This window comes from Delphinus delphis, chromosome 2 (assembly GCF_949987515.2).
Source record: "Delphinus delphis chromosome 2, mDelDel1.2, whole genome shotgun sequence".
NCBI classification, from domain to species: Eukaryota; Metazoa; Chordata; class Mammalia; order Artiodactyla; family Delphinidae; genus Delphinus; species Delphinus delphis.
Genome location: NC_082684.1, coordinates 101,120,613 through 101,139,088, shown reverse-complemented (window position 1 = coordinate 101,139,088; position 18,476 = coordinate 101,120,613). Strand labels below are relative to the sequence as shown.

Sequence of the window (18,476 nt, the reverse complement as noted above, 5' to 3'; positions counted from 1 at the left end):
GAACCTCTCCACCTTCTCTGCATTCTGGGAAAATTTCTCAAGTTGGCTTCTTGTGTCACTCATTTGATTTTCTGAGTCTCTCATCTGCTGTTACTTGCATTCATGTCCTCTGATTCAACACTCTGGTCTTTCGTTTCCAAGAAATCTTTCCGATCTCAGATGATTTCCTCTTCCTGGTTGCTTCTTGCGGTTCGGTCAATGCAATATATATTCTCCTGAATCTTGGTGAAAAATAAAACAGGTGTTTTCTAAAATGTTCTGTGTCTTGCAGCAAAGCTACCTTAGAAGGAATCATTCCTGTTTCTTCAGGATTGTCTCTTTTCAAACTGAAAGAAGAGAGACCTGTGGATGTTCAGACCCAGCTCAGCCCTCAGGTCCTCAGCCCACGATGGTCTGGTTGACCACCAGACGCCTGTCCTCACGTGTTGGCAGCCTGAGAGGAATGGGACTTGCTGCCACCAGATCCAATTTGGAAGGTCCCAGAAAAGGACTTGGATTGCTCTGGCTTGGGTTATACCCTCACCCGATGCAAAAATCACTTTGGCCAGAGATGAAGGACTTTGATAGATCTAATCCAGGATGACTGCTCAGCCCTGAGGGTTTCCCTTTTAGTCCAGCTGATGTAACGCAGGCTATGTTAATTGACCCTAATACTTTAAGAAGCAGCCTAGGTGAGGTCAAGGAGGATATGACCTCCCTCTACAAAGACTGAGAAGGTTGAATAAACTGCTAAGGATTCCGCCCTGCCTTGGCACAGGGGCCGGAGGTGTAGCTCTTCATAACTAAGGGACGAGAGATGTCAGCAGATTGCTGGCAGCAGGAGCAACTAGTAACAAAAATGTGTAAGACTTTGAGACTTAGAAAAATATTAGACCTTTGCGAATTGAATTAAGCTATTTGTCATATCTGCTGATATTGCTCATGTAGTTTTTAATTTTGGATTGTGAGCTCATTTTCAGTGGGGGGTTTTATCTTTGAATGTCTTGTAGAGCCTGGTTGACAGATGCCCTTCCAGAAAGGTCTTGCATTTTTTCCACCAGTTGCCCCAGGAGCATTACATCCTGTGACTACACTAATACTCTTTGGGCTTCCCAGACCACAAAGATAGTAGGTATTTGTCTTCCAAAACCACTGGAAGGGCAAATAATACACTCTCAAGGGAGCTTGACACTCTCCCCATGCTTCCCCCCTCACAGCCTGGGCTAAAACAGAAAACTTGCAATCTTCCTTTCCTGGTGGGTAGATTTTTCTAGGCCCCCTTTCACTGAGCCTATAACCCTTCAAGGGTCCCAGCTTTCCATGGGGGTCTCACTCCAACTCCCTCCACCCGCAGGCCCAGGCCTGGTCTACTTCTCTGTTGAAACCAAGGCACTTGGTTTCCAAGAGCAACAGATGCCCTAAAGGCAGCGAAAGCATCAACCGGTTTCCAAATTTCTCTTCATTTTTGGCCCCTGGAAATTTCCCGTATATTTTTTGCCCCTAGTTGTTTTTTTTCTATTGAGATATAATTCATATAACATAAAAGTCACCATTTGAAAGTGTACAATTCAGTGGATTTTACTCTATTCACTGTGTTGTGCAACCATCACCACTGTCTAATTCCAGAATATTTCCATCACCCCAAAAAGAAACCCCATGCGTATTAGCAGTCACTTCCAGTTCCCCCCTATTTCTACCCCCTGGCACCCACCACTCTACTTTCTGTGTCTATAGATTTGGCTCTTCCGGATATTTCATATAAATGAAATCCTACAATGTGTGGACTTTTGTGACTAGGTTCTTTCACCTAGCATGTTCTCAGGAGTCATCCATGTTGTAGCATATATCAGTATTTCATCCCTTTTTATGGCTGAATAGTATTCCATTGTATGGGTAGATCACATTCTGTTTATCCTTTCATCAGTTCATAGACATTTGGGTTGTTTCCACTTCGGGGCAATTATGAATAACGCTGCTCTGAGTATGTGTGTCCATGCTTCTGTGTGAACGGACTTTCTTCATAGCTTGTGAACGTGGCAGCACATTATTTTTAAGTTTGTTATATTTCATCCAGCATTTCTAAGAGTTTTATAATGTCAGGTCTTCAGGTATTACTGGGAAAAAGAAGTTGCAGCCCATTTTTCCTCAACGTCAGTCTTCCAGAGCTTTCCTTGTTCCCGTCACAAGCCACCCCGTCCTTCATCCGTCCCTCCATCCTTGGCTGTTGGTGCGCTGGGGAGACAGTGATGGGTGTGCCGTGGTCCAGCCCTCGGGGAGCTCGCAGCCCGGTCGGGGAGACAGCCACGGACTCAGACACCTTCAGACCCAAGTGCCTTCTCGGTCCCTCCTCCCTCCTCAGGTCCGACGCCTCCTTATATTGTGATGACGTGGACATTCGCTTCAGCAAAACCATGAACTCCTGCAAAGTGCTGCAGATCCGCTATGCCAGCGTGGAGCGGCTGTTGGAGAGGCTGACAGACCTGCGCTTCCTGAGCATCGACTTCCTCAACACCTTCCTGCACTCCTATCGCGTCTTCACCACCGCCGTCGTGGTCCTGGATAAGCTCATCACCATCTACAGGAAACCCATCAGTGCCATCCCCGCCAGGTGGGCAGGCCTCCTCCTCCCGGGCCGACCCGCACAGCTTCTGGGCCCAGGAGGGAGACCAAGCTCGGCAGCGGGCTGGAACCTGAGCTGGGGAGATGAGGCCCCCCACGCCCTGGGAACCAAGCCCGCCCTTTGCAAAGAGGTCGGGGAGGGCTGACCTGCCTGACGCTGTTTCTCGAACCCAGCTTTCTCCATCTCCCACCCCGGGCTCCTGGGGTGGGGTAGAGTTTGGGGGGGGGTCGTCTCCTCCACAGGACAGGGTTTCCCCACCTTCCCCATTTAAGAAAGGAAAAAAAGAGGAGGGGCGGAGTCAAGGGAAGAAGGGAGGGAGAGAAAGAGACAGAGAATCTTATCCCCTCTCTGCTGCAACCACGTCCTGCTCTGAAGAAGAGTCACTTTTTGCACACTTGGGGTGGTTTTCCACCTGTGGAGGGCTGGCCACCTGAGCCTTGGCTTCAAGACCATCTTTTCCATCTGTGTTGTCACAGCTCAGCCCTGTGGGGGGCCAACTGGGACCAGAAAGGTCAAGAGGCTTGCCCCAGGGCTCCTGGAAGTCTGTGGCAAAGTGGGGACTTGAACCCAGGGCCCTGGTCTCGTTGAGCCCACACGGCCACCCCTGTCTGAGTCTGGGTGACAGGCAGGGCGGAGGTGCCCCCCTTGCATTCCTTTCCCACCTGTCCTCCTCACATCCCAGCTTTAACCAGCCTTCAGCTGCCCACCCCCAGCCCGGCCAAGCTTTGAGGGGCCAGGTGGGGTCACTGTGAACCCAGGGTCCCTGCCAGGTTAGAATTCTAAGGGCAGGCACATCCCACACGGCAGGGTCAGGCGCTAGACTGGCCGAGACCCGGGGCCAGCCCAAAGAGCCAGCCTCAGAACGTCAACATTTACCAGTCCAACTGCTGGGGACCCAGCTTAGTGAACAAAGACCTTTACCCCCATCTCACCAGATGATTACCCAGCCAAGGGTAGTACCAGCGAGGCACCACGGGGGCAGGTCAAACCCAGCAAGACCCTACCCGCAGCCCAGTTTGAGATGGGTGAGGAAGGTAGCTTTCAATTCTCACCCAGCAGAGGGGAAAGTGAGGCACAGAGGAATGAAGGACCTGTCTGAGGCTACCCAGCAGTTGGTCAAGTTCAGGGACCCTGATCAACCTCACCGCTCCAGGAGGCGCCTGCCAGGAAAGGAGGAAGGCCAACTGGTGCTTTCCTTTTCTGCCTGGATGCCGCTAAGTCCTCCCCCACCCCCCACCCACCCACCCCCGCGGGTGAGACTGGGGCTGGGGCCTCGTCTCTACAACACCAACTCCCAGGGCCGCCTGGGGGCCGGGCAACCATCCCCCCGCCCAGCCCTGCCCCACGCTTCTGCTGCCCGCGCAGGCCAGCTGCCCAGAGTACACCTCCGTCCCCTCCCCCAGCCCCTCCGTGTCCCCCTCCCCCCCAGTGCTGCAGTTCACCTGCTAAACCTCAGCAGCCGTCTTCCCAGGGCTCTGAGAGAGCAGGAAGAACTGCCCCATCCGGGATGGAGTCACGCCTGAAAAGCAATCGAGGTCATTCCTGAGGGATCCAGCAGGTCACCCGCCCCACCCCCGCCCCCCCCCCCCCCGCCGGAACCTGGGAACCCCCTGGGATTCCACCCAGCAGGCAGAGCCTGTAGTGGGAAGAGGCAGGTTCAGCCGTACCGCCTTGACCAAACCCCTTCACCTCTCTGAGCCTGTTTCCTGTCTGTGAAATGGGAACACCAGCACCTTCCCCCTGGGGCAACCGTGAGGATTAAGAGATGGGGTCTGTCCCATGCTGAATGCATTCCATGCACACGAGCTGCTGTTTGTGTTATCATGTATATATCACCTGTTCCCAACCCGGCCCTGAGCTGTGGGCCCTGCCTGCAGGCGGTAGGAGCGTGGTCAGGGCTGCTGGGAGCCTCCCGCCCCCCAAGTTTACACCTGAGGCTGACCAAGCGCCCAGGTGGGCTGGAAAGGACACTGGGTTTAGCGTCAGGAGGCATCAAATGAGTCATTTCCCATCTCTGAGTCTCAGCTTCATCCATAAACTCTCTGGACCTGGGTGAGAAGGACGTCAGAGGTGCTGGTGACACCGAGCCCGTGCGGGGGACAGAGAGAGGTTTCTCAGAAGCCTGCAGGTCAGGAAGACCCGCAGCGTCACGGGTCAGCTGCTGCTGCTGGCCAGAGGGATACAAAGAGGGAGCATCAGGCAGGCCTACGTGCCACCACAGTCCCTGCCCCCCTCCCGGAACAGGACACTTGGGCCTATAGACACCTGGCCACAGACCATTGAACTACCCGGCCCCTTTGGCGTGGCCTCCTCTCAAACCTGCCCACTCAGAGGACCAGCCCGGCGGTCAGGGAGCATGAGGATGAGGGAGCCGTTGCTGCCCCGCTGAGCCCCCCAGGAGACGGGGGACCCCCAGGCCTGGGCCGGCAGCCAGGCCTACACTGACCGTTTGTTTTCATCCCTTCCCTGGCCCTCCCCCCAGGTCATTGGAGCTCTTGTTCGCCAGTGGCCAGAACAACAAGCTCCTGTACGGCGACCCCCCCAAGTCGCCACGCGCCACCCGCAAGTTCTCCTCACCCCCACCCCTGTCCATCACCAAGACGTCATCCCCGAGCCGCCGGCGGAAGCTCTCCCTAAACATCCCCATCATCACGGGTGGCAAGGCCCTGGACCTGGCCGCCCTCAGCTGCAACTCCAACGGCTACACCAGCATGTACTCGGCCATGTCGCCCTTCAGCAAGGCCACGCTGGACACCAGCAAGCTGTACGTGTCCAGCAGCTTCGCCAGCAAGATTCCAGATGAGGGCGATATGAGCGCTGAGAAGCCCGAGGAATCCTCAGCTCCCAGCAAACAGAGTGAGTGGATGCGAGGGCCAAGCCGCCCCTTGCTCACGGGCCCACTGAGCCGGCCCAGCCCCACCGGGAGGCTGGGGGGTCCTGGCCAGATGGTGGTGGCAGTGCAGAGCCTGGGTGGGGGAGGGACAGGCAGAGATGCCCAGGAAGTGGGATGAGTGTCCCTCCCGCTGCCCTGATGACAGCTTCCTCTTGCATCCTTGTATCTGTCCGTCTCTGCAGCGGACGTGTCCTGGGCCAGGCCCCAGTCAGGGCCTAGGAGAGAAGAGGGCATCAGATGGGGCTCCTGCAGGCCGGGGTTCACAGTGTGACTGAGGAACGGGACCAGACACGGAAACATGGGCGCCTGATGCATGTGGTGTTAGAGGGGCGCTTGAGGGACCCCGAGCACGGAGTGGGGACGCCGTCGGGAGAGCCTGAGAAGGCTTCCTGGAGGACCTATTAGATCTAGATTTGTCACCAGGAGGAAGGGAGAACATTCTAGACAAAGGGAATGGAGTGGGCAAGACTGAGAAGCAAGGAAAAGCGTTGTGTGTTCAGGCAACACCGTGAAACTCAGCACACCTGGAACACCGGGTGTGGGGCAGTGGCCGGAGGTGGTGCCGGGCAGGCTCGGCCCTCCCTGCTCTCAGAAGCCCAACCATTCTAGAATGGCATTTGTTGGGAGGATTGTCTGACTGTGTCTTAGGCTGGGTCAGCCCACATCCTGGGTGACACCAGCCTTGTCTTGGTTAGCACACATGTGCATACGTACATACACACAGGCGTGTACACACACGAACACACACCCCTGGGCTGGATGGAAGCCCCAGCCTTCGAGGAGGAGGCCTTTGAAAAACATTTTAAGATGGTCGGAAGTTCTGTCCTCTGAGTTGAGAAGAGGGAAGTCAGCAGGACGACCAGCAGACGGCAAAGCCGGGGAGGGGTCAAGCCCCCAGGAGCTTCCGGTACCAAGTGACATTTACTGTGGCGCATACAGTAAATAGGGGACAGGCGCAGCCGAAAGTCAGTAACCAGTGTAACAGCCGACCAGAGAGCCCCAGATGCCGTCCCGCAGGAGCGGAGGACGGAGCCCCTGGCAGGGCAACGTCAAGGGGCCAGAACTCCATCTGCCACAGCCTGCAGTGAGTCCAGGCCTGATGCGTGACAAGATGTGATGCGAGACGGTCCTGAGAAGTCATCTCATCTCATCTCACACTTTTTTCTTTTTTTAAAAAAAATTTATTTATTTTATTGATTGATTTTTTGGCTGTACTGAGTCTTCGTTGCTGCACTTGGGCTTTCTCCAGTTGCGGCGAGCAGGGGCTACTCTTCCTTGCGGTGCACGGGCTTCTCATTGTCATGGCTTCTCTTGTTGCGGAGCACAGGCTCTAGGCGTGCGGGCTTCAGTAGTTGTGGCACGCGGGCTCAGTAGTTGTGGCTCGTGGGCTCTAGGGCACAGGCTTAGTAGTTGTGGCTTGCGGGCTCTAGAGCGCAGACTCAGTAGTTGTGGTGCACAGGCTTAGTTGCTCCACAGCATGTAGGATCTTCCCGGACCAGGGATCAAACCCATGTCCCTTGAATTGGCAGGTGGATTTTTAACCACTGTGCCACCAGGGAAGCCCCTCGTACCGGGCTTCTTGACCAGTGATCCAGGTGACCCTGAACCTGTCTAACTGTGCACCAGAGTGCATGTGTGTGTGTGTGTGTGTGTGTGTGTGCACACATATGGACATTCTTTTCTAAAGAGGAGACCTATAGCTTTCTTTGGCTTCTCACAAAGGTCAGGTGTAACTCCACTTACTTTCTAGTTGGGGAAACTGAGGACCAGAGAGGTGAAGAGTTTTCGACCAAGATCTCACCACGCCAGAGCTGGACTTTTGATATAATTCATCTGCTTTCCCCGAAGTGTATAAACCAGGAGTCGCCCAAGATTCAGGGGGACTGTCCAAACCAGGACACTTTTGATAGTGACCGGGTGCATGGGACAAGAGGTATAAAGCAGGATTTTATATCCTAGACGGTCACCCTAACTAAGATGCTTCACACGCACACCAAAAAAGCGGGGAGTGGGGTAGTACCTTGCTACTCAAAGTGTGGTCCGTGGACCAGCCTCGCGGGCATCACCCCGCCCGGGCCCCACCCCAGACCTCTGAACCAGAATCTGTATTCTAACAAGATCCCCAGGTGTGCCCATTAAGGTTTGAGGAGCCCTGGCAGAGCAAAAGCCACCTTGGAGATTGACAGGTCCATCAGCAAGTAAAAGGTCTGATGGGGCCCCGTGGCAAATGAAGATGTTAAACTGTCCTCAACAGGTATACGCCAAACCTACTCCGTTTGCTTCATTAAATTCTAGACCCGCATTTAAAAGTCATGGACGATTTGAGAAACATCAAATTGTTTCCTTCTTTTCTCCCAGGCTCAGAAGTCTCCATGAGGGAAGAGTCAGATAACGATCAAAACCAGAGTGACGAAGGTGACACTGAGACATCACCAACCAAATCGCCAACAACACCAAAATCGGTCAAAAGCAAAAATTCCTCAGGTACAATCCACCGACCCGAAACCACAGGTCAATTCCAGAGGACATGTACCATCCAGGCGGGGAGAAGGTGGCGGGTCAGGCTGAGGAAAGGCCAGTGGGGGTCACGCCTGCTGTTTTATGAGTGACTCCTAAGTGCAGGAACCCAGCTGCACTTCACGACCCCGGGGGACTGCAACACTGGCTGGTAAACCCTACTTTTCAACTCAGCAGAATCACTCCCCTGACCTCAGACAAGACTACCTAACCCACCCAACGCAGATGGGCAGGAAGGCCCAGCATTTGGCCTCATTCATGGAAAGATCCAGGTTCAGAAGGTGTTTCCTGAGCTGCTGCTACATGTCAGGCTCTGGGCCAGACTCTTTAATAACATCCGACACCTTGCAGCGGGGCCGGGACATTCCTGTTTTTTCATCTAAGGGGAAAGTCTCCGAGAGGTTGTGGTGATGCCCACCCAAGTCTCAGACTCATGACCCTGGAGGGTTCTCGGGGAGCCGCTGGGTCTCTGGTTCCCGTTAAGCACTTCCCCACATACAGGGGGGCTCTGAGGTACCCAAAGGTGAGGCATAAGCTTATGGAAGCCCCTGGTCCCACATACAAGGTGCAGCCTGAACCCCGAACTCCCCCAACCCCCCAGGCCCTCTGAGGAGACCCAGTAAGTCACAGGGTCACCCACCTGCAGAGAGAAACTGCCCAGACACACTGCAGGCCTACCACAGCCCCTCAGGTACACGGAAGCAGATCTCACAGACAGCCGAATTCCAGAAATCAGCTTTGAGTTTTAAAGTCAGTCATTTGCGCCTCACTGCATAAGTGCTGTTACTTTCTCCTAAGGATGGATTGCTCTCCAGAGACTTACAAGCTGAAGCTTAAGGTTTCTGGAGTGAGATTCTGCTACTATTACTGCTAAAAAAATAATGATTATTATTAATTGCATTGATATTCCATGGCATATATATTGGGTCGGCCAAAAGATTCATTTGGGTTTTTCCATAAGATACAGCTTTTCACACAATACTAAGTACTTTCATCTGTGTTAACTCCTTTCATCTTTACATCCATCTTTTGAAGCAGGTGTTAATATCCCTATTATCCAGAGATTATTTTGACTCAGAGAGGTTAGGTAATTTACCCAAGGCCACACAGCTAGTACAGGGGGCGAAGACTCAGAGTGCGGTGCTCTTTCCACCCCACCGTGCCAGGGAGACCGTCAGTTTGAGTTATCCATGTCAGACACTGGACAGGTTATGTGTTCATTCCAAATAGACTGAAAGGGAAGAAAACTCACAATGCTGTCCTCAAGCAGGGCTGTGCCCAGCTGGGCCTAAGAGGTAAAGGGTTTGGAGCTGCAGAGGGATGGAAGGGGTGGACGGTTGGTGGGACCTTCTCAACTCAGCAGGAGAAACAGAGGGGGGCAGGGGCTTTCCCTACTCTGAGGCAGCCCTGGGGTGACATGGCATGGCATGAGCGTGTCCCTTCCCGGGGACCCCAGCAGGGGAACAGACCCCGCTGCCACCGCCTGACAAGCCGTGGGTGCAGTGAGCACAGCCAGCCCGTCTTAGGCCCCTTCTAGCCTCAGGACCCCTGGTTTCCTGAGCCGAGGGCTGGACCAGGAAGAACTGACGAGTGGTTCCGTGCTCTCCACAGAGTTCCCACTCTTCTCTTATAACAATGGAGTTGTCATGACCTCCTGTCGTGAGCTGGACAGTAACCGCAGCGCCCTGTCCGCAGCCTCCGCCTTTGCCATAGCAACTGCAGGCGCCAACGAGGGCGCCCCAAACAAGGAGAAGTACCGGAGGATGTCCCTGGCTAGCGCAGGTACGGGGATCGCTCACGGCTGGTGACGACAGCCGTGGCCCCAGGGGCTTGTCCCCCTTCGAATGTGGAGCGACTGCTGCCCCAGGCTTGTTGTGTGCCGAGCCTCCTGTCTGGAGGCCCCTTCCTCCCCACCCACCCCCTCTGCTACTCCAAACCTCTGCTCGGAGTCAAGCCCACTGCCCACGGGAAGCTCGGACGTCCCCACCACCTCCCACTGCCACGACATTGGTCCTGCAGAGAAGGGGTCCCGGAGGGCTCTGATCCAGTGTGGCCTTGTCTGGGGAGGCTGCCAGACGCCTCCAGCAGCCCCTGAAAGGTGCCAAGGTCCGGGAGAGGCGGGTGTGTACGGACTGTGTCCACAGAGAAGTCGTGACATCCAGTCTCACCGGTCAGAACCTGGGATGGTTGTCACATATTTTCATATCCCCTGCCCATAGCCCACCCACCAGCAGCCATGCGGGGCAGCCCGACTTCCCCAGATCTGGGGTCTGAGTCTGGACTAGAGGCCAGTGCTGTTTCTTATCCTCGCGTCCCCACTCTTGCCTCTGCCACATGTGCCGCCAGGCTTTCCCCCCGACCAGAGGAACGGAGACAAGGAGTTTGTGATCCGCAGAGCGGCCACCAATCGCGTCCTGAATGTGCTCCGCCACTGGGTCTCCAAGCACTCTCAGGTGGGTGGGACTAACCCCGGGGCGGGCTGCTGGGAACCCGAGGCCACTGACCCCCGGAGCCAGCCACCCTGATGTTCTCGGGAGGGCCTGCTCAGATCCCCTACAGGGGGACCTAGGACATTCCAGGGGACGAGGGGCCTCTGCTCTCCACCTCTGTCTACAGCAGGGATACCTCCCAGAGCCTGGCCCAGGGGTGTAGCGGTCAAGATCAGGGGATGGTCCTTGATCTTGCCCAGTGCCTTCTACCTCTGGGTCTGGAGGTTCCACTGACGCCCGGCCAGGCAGCTAGGGAAGAGGGGGGTGAGGCGGCAGCCTGCCGTGGGCAGGAGCCGAACCCTCAGCCTCCTCCTGTGGCCGGGCCGGGACCACCCCAGGGCAGCTGGAACAGTAGCCACAGCCGCCCTCCCTTCTTCCCCCCAGGACTTTGAGACCAACGACGAGCTCAAATGCAAGGTGATCAGCTTCCTGGAGGAGGTCATGCACGACCCGGAGCTCCTGACCCAGGAGCGGAAGGCTGCAGCCAACATCATCAGGTAAGGGCTGAGGTCGGCCTGCTGGGATGGGGCCCAGCGCTCGGCCTCCGGACGGCTGGCCAGAGGCAGGGAGGCGAGGAGGGACGGTCCCAGGCCGAAGGACTGCCTCAGGCAGGTGTGCTGGGAGGATCTCTGGGCAGCCAGGCTCTCGAGTGGGCTATCGATGTGCAGTTCTCCCCTCTGCCTGCCCCGTCAGGCCTTGAGCCCCTTGAGGCAAGAAGGGTGTCTGCTTCTCCATCCACACCCACTGCGAACACCTGTCTAGCCCATTGCCGTCCTGCGTGGTAGCCACTAGCGACATATAGGTGTGAAATCTCAATTAATTAAAATTAAATAAAATTTAACATTCAGTTCTGGGACTTTCTGGCGGTCCAGTGGTTAGGACTCCAAACTTTCACTGCAGGGGACTTGGGTTCCAACCCTTGTCAGGGAAGATCCCACATCATGCCACCCAGACCAAAAAAAAAAAAAAAAAAAAGAATATCATTAAAAAAAAATAAATTAATAAAATTCAGCTCCTTGGTCACACGAGCCACAGGTGGCTGGAACCTCCGTACTGGGCAGCATAAAGAACATTCCCATCGTTGAGGAGGGTTCTGTTGAACAGCACCGGCAAGCCCCTGTTTCTAGGTGCTCAGGGAATGTCTGTTGAATTGAGTTAAATTGTCCCCAAACCTGTCCTTTTTCCTCCTGCCCCAGACTGCCTCTCCTGACGGAGGTCGGAGGTCAGGTGGCCCCACGTCCAAGCCCTGCTGGCTCAGACAGTGACTCGCTGTGTGACCTTGGGCAAGCCCCTTCTCTGAACCTCGTTTTTCTCCTCTGTAAAATGGGCGAACAGGGCTTCCCTGGTGGCACAGTAGTTGAGAGTCCGCCTGCCGATGCAGGGGACACGGGTTCGTGCCCCGGTCCGGGAAGATCCCACATGCCGTGGAGTGGCTGGGCCCGTGAGCCATGGCCACTGAGCCTGCGCGTCCGGAGCCTGTGCTCCACAACGGGAGAGGCCCCAACAGTGAGAGGCCCGCGTACCGCAGAAAAATAAAATAAAATGGGCGAACAACACCCACTTCCAGGGCTGTGGGGAGGCTGTGGTGAGATCATACGGATGCCTCTGCAGGTCTTTCAGGGGTGTCGGGCGCAGGCCCCAGTCCACCCTCCGCTCCCATCCTGCTGACTCAGGCTGCCCTCTGGCCCTGCCCAGGTGCACGGGCTCGCGGTCAGGCCTCACCTCCTCACCTCTTGCCTGGCTCTGGCTGCCCCTCTGTGTCCTGCCGTCACGGTCTCTGACCCAGACTTGCAGCCACTTTCCTGCCGACAACCCAGTCTGCAGTCTTCCTCCAGCCAGACCATCCGCTTTGCTTTCCCAAGGCCCGTGCTGCAGGCCCCGTCGTTCCTGCAGGCTCAGCGTCCTAGAATCTCTTCCACACCTCCCTGCCTTCAGTACCTGCCCCCTAGACACACACGCACACACACGTATGCATACGCGCACACACACATGCACAGAGTCAGCCACCAGGTCCCCCAGGCACCTCTTCCTGGTTCCCGGGAGGCTTGCAGGGCTGTGCCAGGACCCTGAGCCTATCGGCCAAAGTCCCCCTCGGTCAGGGAGCTTGTGTGCGATGCTGCCGGGGTGCAGGGGAACGAGCCGGCTGTGCTGTTGGGCAGCCCTGGTGTGGACGGTGGACCCACCGAGCCCCAGCTGCGGGTCTGCAGGTGAGATTCCTCTGAGCCACTGCTTCCTCGGAGGGAGAGCGCCAGTGACTCAACCAGGCCCCGCAGCCTCCTGAGCGTCCCCCCAGCCCCAGCTTGGCTCTCAGGCCCATCCCTGGGATTCACGATTGCTGTCGGAACGAGGGCGCAGCACTTTGGCCTGACTCCGAGGGTCCACCCTCATTCCCCACCACTGCTTGGGACCCGCTCGACTGTACTCAGCAGCCCGTCAGTGGCGTCCCACCTCCGGGCCTTTGGCCCCCACACTGCTGTCTCCCACCATCCTCCGTCTCTCCCGTTTGGACGGCTTCCCAGCCCCTCCTGGCCTCTCTGATCCTCCAGTCCTGAAGCTCCTTCCCCTCCTTCCCCCCATCATCCCACAGGCACGCAGGAGCACGGACCACATGCCCAGCCCCGTGCCAGGTACCAGAGCTACAGGGACAAATCGGACATCACTCTGCCCTCAGGGGCTCCTGGCGGGTCTAGAGGTGGTGGTGGCGAGGGGGGGGGGACAGGCACATACACAGCCGTTTCAACATGGGGAGCCTGAGGCTGAGATCACAGGAAGCCCCGGGGCTGAGGGAGCCCTAGGTGGGGACCTTGCCCAGCCAGGGAGCTGAATCCTGAAGACAGCCCATCAAGAAGTCAGTGACGGGCTTCCCTGGTGGCGCAGTGGTTGGGAGTCCGCCTGCCGATGCGGGGGACGCGGGTTTGTGCCCCCGTCCGGGAGGATACTGCATGCCGCGGAGCGGCTGGGCCTGTGAGCGATGGCCGCTGAGCCTGCGCATCCGGAGCCTGTGCTCCGCAACGGGAGAGGCCACAACAGTGAGAGGCCACAACAGTGAGAGGCCCCCGTACCGCAAAAAAAAAAAAAGAAGTCAGTGACAAGAAAGGGGAAAGGGGGCTCCTGGCGCACAAAATGGCAGAGCACAGACAGAGAGATGGGGGGGCCGAGACCGTGGGGCCTTGCGCGATAGGGTGGGGGTGGTGCTGCCCCAAAGGCTGGGGGGGCTGAGCACATGGGGCTCATTGTGCTTTCTCGTCCCATAGGACTCTGACCCAGGATGACCCGGGGGACAGCCAGATCACGCTGGAGGACCTCACACAGACGGTGAGCCAGGCCTGCCCCCTTGCTCGCTGGCCAAGTCTGTCCTTCCCTGGCCTGCTGGCTCCTGGGATCCCCACCCAACGACCCCTTGATGGAGTTCAGTCACCCCCTGTATTGGTTTCCTAGAGCTGCCCTAACAAATACCCCAGACTGGTGACTTAAAATAACAGAATTTTATTCTCTCATAGTGCTGGAGGCCCAAAGTCTGAAGTTAGGGTGTCGCTGGGGCCGTGCTCCATCCAAAGGTTCTAGGGGAGGACCCTTCTGGGCCTCTTCCGGCGTCTGGTAGCCCTGGGCGTTGCTTGTCTTGTGGCAGTGAATCTCCCATCTCTGTCTCCATCATCACATGACCATCTTCTCCCTGGGTGTCCCTGCATCCTCTTCCCTCTGTGTACGTCTGTCCCTGTGTCCAAACTTCCCCGTCTTATAAAGACACCAGTCATACTGGATTAGGCCCACTCTTAATGACCTCATCTTACCTGAGCACATCTATAAAGACCTTATTTCCGAATAAGGTCACAGTCACAGGTACCAGGGTTTAGGACTTCAGCATATCTTTTTTTGGGTGGTGGGGAATTCAACCCATAACACCACCACCTCCATTTTCTTCATCCTCTGTCTCCCATCCCTCCCCTGACCCCTCAACTCTCTCTGGTCGCATTGTCCCTGGAAGGAGGAGGGTAGGAAGCCAAGCCTTCAGTGCATGAGCTGCCCCTCTGCGCTGGAGCTGTGCTAGTGCTTTAAACACGCTTATCAATAGTGCTGCAAGTTTATATCATTATCCCCACCTTCCGGAGGAGGCAGCTGAGGCAGCGGTAGGGGGAACGACCCAGCCCAGGTTATGCTAAGTGACGGAGCTGGTGTCCGCACTCAGAACTCACTGCACACGCCACACTGCCTCACCTGGAGGGGACAGGATGCAGTTGGCCACCTGCCTAGAAATGAGGGGACCCCGGGCAGAGTTCACGGTAGCGTTCCATGCGGTGGAAGGGGACGATGGTCTGTGGGCTTCCAGGGCCTGGCTGGGCCCACTTTTATTTCCAGGTTGATGACGTGCCACCACGAGCCACCCCAGAGCCCCAGGCCCCTGCCATCCACCACTGCCGCCAAGGAAGCTCAAAGCCAACTCCGACCTCCCCGGAGGTGGAGCCCGTGCGGGCCCCTCGGCCCCCGCTGGCTCGCTCTTCAAGCTGGACGAGTGACGTCCATTCTGTCCCAAGTAGCCAGCGTGAGGACTTGGGCCTCTGGGTTCTGAACCCGCTGCTCCCCTCTTGTCCCCTCTCCTGACTCCTGGAGCTCGTTCTCCCTGCTCGGGGTCGGGTGAGGCCATCCATGGAACACTGGCACCCTGCCTGCCCCTGGCCCCTGAGAGCAGCACTGCAGGACTGGCACCCCAGGAAGCCACATGTGCCCCCCGCAGGGAAGCTCAGGGGAGCAGCTACACCCTGCTCTTGTTTCCCAGTAGGGGCCCGACTGGAATGTTTACCCCTCAAGAGCCTGAGGGCCTCTTGTTCCTTCACGAAGAGCTGAGGCTCTTCCAGAACAAAGCACTGCCCGCTGAACAGCCCCCGGCCCTGACCTGGTTCCCAGAGGCCAGAGGCCTGCAAGGGGCACGTCCAGTGTGGAGGAGGCCCCACGGCCTCACCAGAGAGCAGAAGGGCTTCCTGCTGTGACGGCCTTCCAAGCCTCTGCTGCCAGGCTCAGCCCTCACCTGGCCACGCCAGGAGGAAGCAGGGGGAGCCGCCCCTCCTCCTTGCCCAGCACTCCTCCTCTGTGCCTCTCCACAGCGCTCAGTGCCCCCGGCCACTGGGCCACCCCACCCTGGCTCGCAGGCCACTCCCCAGGCCCAGCCTGGCCCTTGGTCCTGACAGTTCAGCCATCCTGGGCCTTCAGGAGCGGGCTGAGCTCCCCGCCTGCCGCCCCTGCTTCAGAGGCTGGGGGCTCCTCCCCATGAGCCTCCTGACCCCCAACACGGTGTCCCAGGAGGCACCTGCTGCTCTCGTCCCCACGTCCCCGCTACCTTCCTGAGAACTTGTCCTCCCCTGTTGGCATCGTGTCCCTCACACCCGGGCTCCTGCATCTGGGCTTCTGCACAGAGCATTCCTGGCCCAGGGTGACTGCGTCGGAGGATGCATGGACCCTCACCACACACACACACATGCACACACACCACACACACACACACCACGCACCCACACCACACCCACACCACACCCACACATGCCACACACACACACCACACACACACACCACACACACGCCACACACACACATGCCACACACACACACCACACACACACACCACACATGCACACACACCACACACACATACCACACACACATACCACACACACACCACACACACTACACACACACACCACACACACCACACACACTACACTACACGCACACACACACCACACACACTACACTACACGCACACACACACCACACACCACACACACACACCACACACGCGCACACACATGCACACACACACCACACACACCACACACACCACACACACTACACACACACACCACACACACACCACACACACACACACACATGCACACACACACACACACCACACACACACACACACCACGCACACGCACACACACCACCACACACACACCACACACACACCACACACACACACACCACACACGCATACACACACCACACACACACCACACACACACATACACGCACACCACCACACACACACACCACACACCACCACACACACACACACCACACACACATACCACGCAGAGGCTGGAGTAGGAGCCCTTTCCTCGGCTTTCCCACACTCTGTCCTTGCTCTGGTCCTGTGACTGGAGCTCCTGAAGCCAGGGACGTGTTTTCTGGTCTTTCTGTCTCTGGTGTCTCGCGGGGACCTGGCAGGGCAGTCCTGGATGACTGTTTGCCGAGAAGTGGGAGGGAGAGACTCCGTCCAGGAGGGGGGGCTTGTTCCCTTGATTCGGGGTCGCCCCACTTTCCTTGTGATCAGTGCAGCTTCCAGGGGCTCCGCCGGCTGGCCGGGCGCTCTGGGCAGGGTAGCTGGCCCCTCTCCTCCCTCGCAGCCCTGTTGGCCCCAAGGGGGAGAACAGGGGCGTGCTTGGTCCTGACTCTCTTCCCAAGACTGCACAGTTGTCCCCTCCCCCTATTTTCTCTAGCTCCCTCCAGCCTCTCCCAGATCCAGCAGACTTTCCAGAGGCCTTTGTGCCCTGGGCCTCCTCTTGTCTAATCGCTGCCGTGGGGACACCGGCCCCCTCGCCAGTGCTTGCTGAGGATTTCCCCTGATTGGGGGGCTCAGGTAGTGGTCACCTTTAAAGGTGGTGTCCATGGTGGCCCTGGGGGCGGGGGCCTGGTACCCAGGGCTAAGGCAGACAGTTGTCTTCTGGGCGCAGGACGGGGGCACTGTCCCAGGAGGCACTCACACCGGTGAGTTCTTCTCTGCTAATGAAGGTTAAAAGGAAATTTTATGGGGAATTCCCTGGCGGTCCAGTGGTTAGGGCTACACGCTCTCACTGCCGAGGGCCCGGGTTCAATCCCACTTGGGGAACTAAGATCCCACAAATCCTACAAGCTGCACACCATGCAGCACAGCCAGAAGAAAAAAAAAAAAAAAGAAATTTTATGGAGCCAGTTGTGGACCCAGACAAGACCCGAAGGGAGAGACGGATCACAGCCTGGAGTCGGACGGCCTGGGTTCGGGTCTCAGTCGGCCTGTTTCTGGCTGATTGCCGTGGGCTAGTTATTAGTCTCTGGGTGCCTCTGTCGTCTCGTCCATGCTCTGGGGGCAAGTGATGACCAAACGAGTGACCCTGAAGCACAGCACAGGCCTGCGCGTGCACGTATACACACACACACACGGGGCACCACAGACAGTGACTCCCAGCCCCCTCCATCCCGTCCTCATCTCCCCTCGGCAGGTCTGCCGGCGGGGGGCCTCCCCAGTCACGCCCCGCCCACCCACTCACCAGAATCGAGGTGGAGATGCCCTCCAAGAAGTGGCCAAAAAGCCAGAAGGTGTCCCTCATGGACCTAACTGGGACCTTGCTCCTCTCAGGCTGAAGGCGTGAAGGCCGAGCCCTTTGAAAACCACTCAGCCCTGGAGATCGCGGAGCAGCTGACCCTGTTGGACCACCTGGTCTTCAAGAAGATCCCTTATGAGTGAGTGGGTGCAGGTTCAGACACCCCACCCTTCCTCCTCGGGCACCGTCTTTGGCTGAATCCCCATCCCTGAAGCATGCGCAGTAGATTTCCAGAGCTGCATGGATTGATCCTCCACAGCTTGCAACAAAAATGCATGTGCCGGCAGGGATGAGAGAGGATCCCATCCCCTTTCCTGTCCCCAAGTTCCGTCCTTACCTACCAGCTACACGCACGTGCCCGCGCGCACGCGCACACACACACACACTTTTCCAGAAGCGTCTCTAATTCGGTGCTCCTTTCCTGAAGGTCTAGAAAAGGAGTGTGTGTTCACGTATGTGCACACATGTACATGTGAGCAAATGTGCACACACGCATGAGTGTGTGTCGGTGTGTATGCAGGTGCAGGAGCAGACTCTGGGGGGACTCTCTGGACTTTGAAGCAGCCCCAAGGCCCGGTTGTTACCTGCTCTGGCCTGTAGTCAATCACCCCCAGCTGTTCGTT

General features: G+C 57.2%; 1 protein-coding gene across 1 annotated transcript in view; it reads left to right on the top strand.

Annotated features, from left to right (window-relative positions):
- The window catches only part of RASGRF1 (Ras protein specific guanine nucleotide releasing factor 1), a 104,078-nt gene that overhangs the window by 65,641 nt on the left and 19,961 nt on the right, over window positions 1–18,476 (top strand). The window contains exons 14-21 of the mRNA XM_060003597.1: window positions 2,339–2,587; window positions 5,082–5,455; window positions 7,851–7,976; window positions 9,621–9,791; window positions 10,356–10,462; window positions 10,883–10,995; window positions 13,753–13,813; window positions 17,889–17,992. Coding sequence (XP_059859580.1) covers window positions 2,339–2,587; window positions 5,082–5,455; window positions 7,851–7,976; window positions 9,621–9,791; window positions 10,356–10,462; window positions 10,883–10,995; window positions 13,753–13,813; window positions 17,889–17,992 — 1,305 coding nt within the window. The remainder of the gene's footprint in view (window positions 1–2,338; window positions 2,588–5,081; window positions 5,456–7,850; window positions 7,977–9,620; window positions 9,792–10,355; window positions 10,463–10,882; window positions 10,996–13,752; window positions 13,814–17,888; window positions 17,993–18,476) is intronic.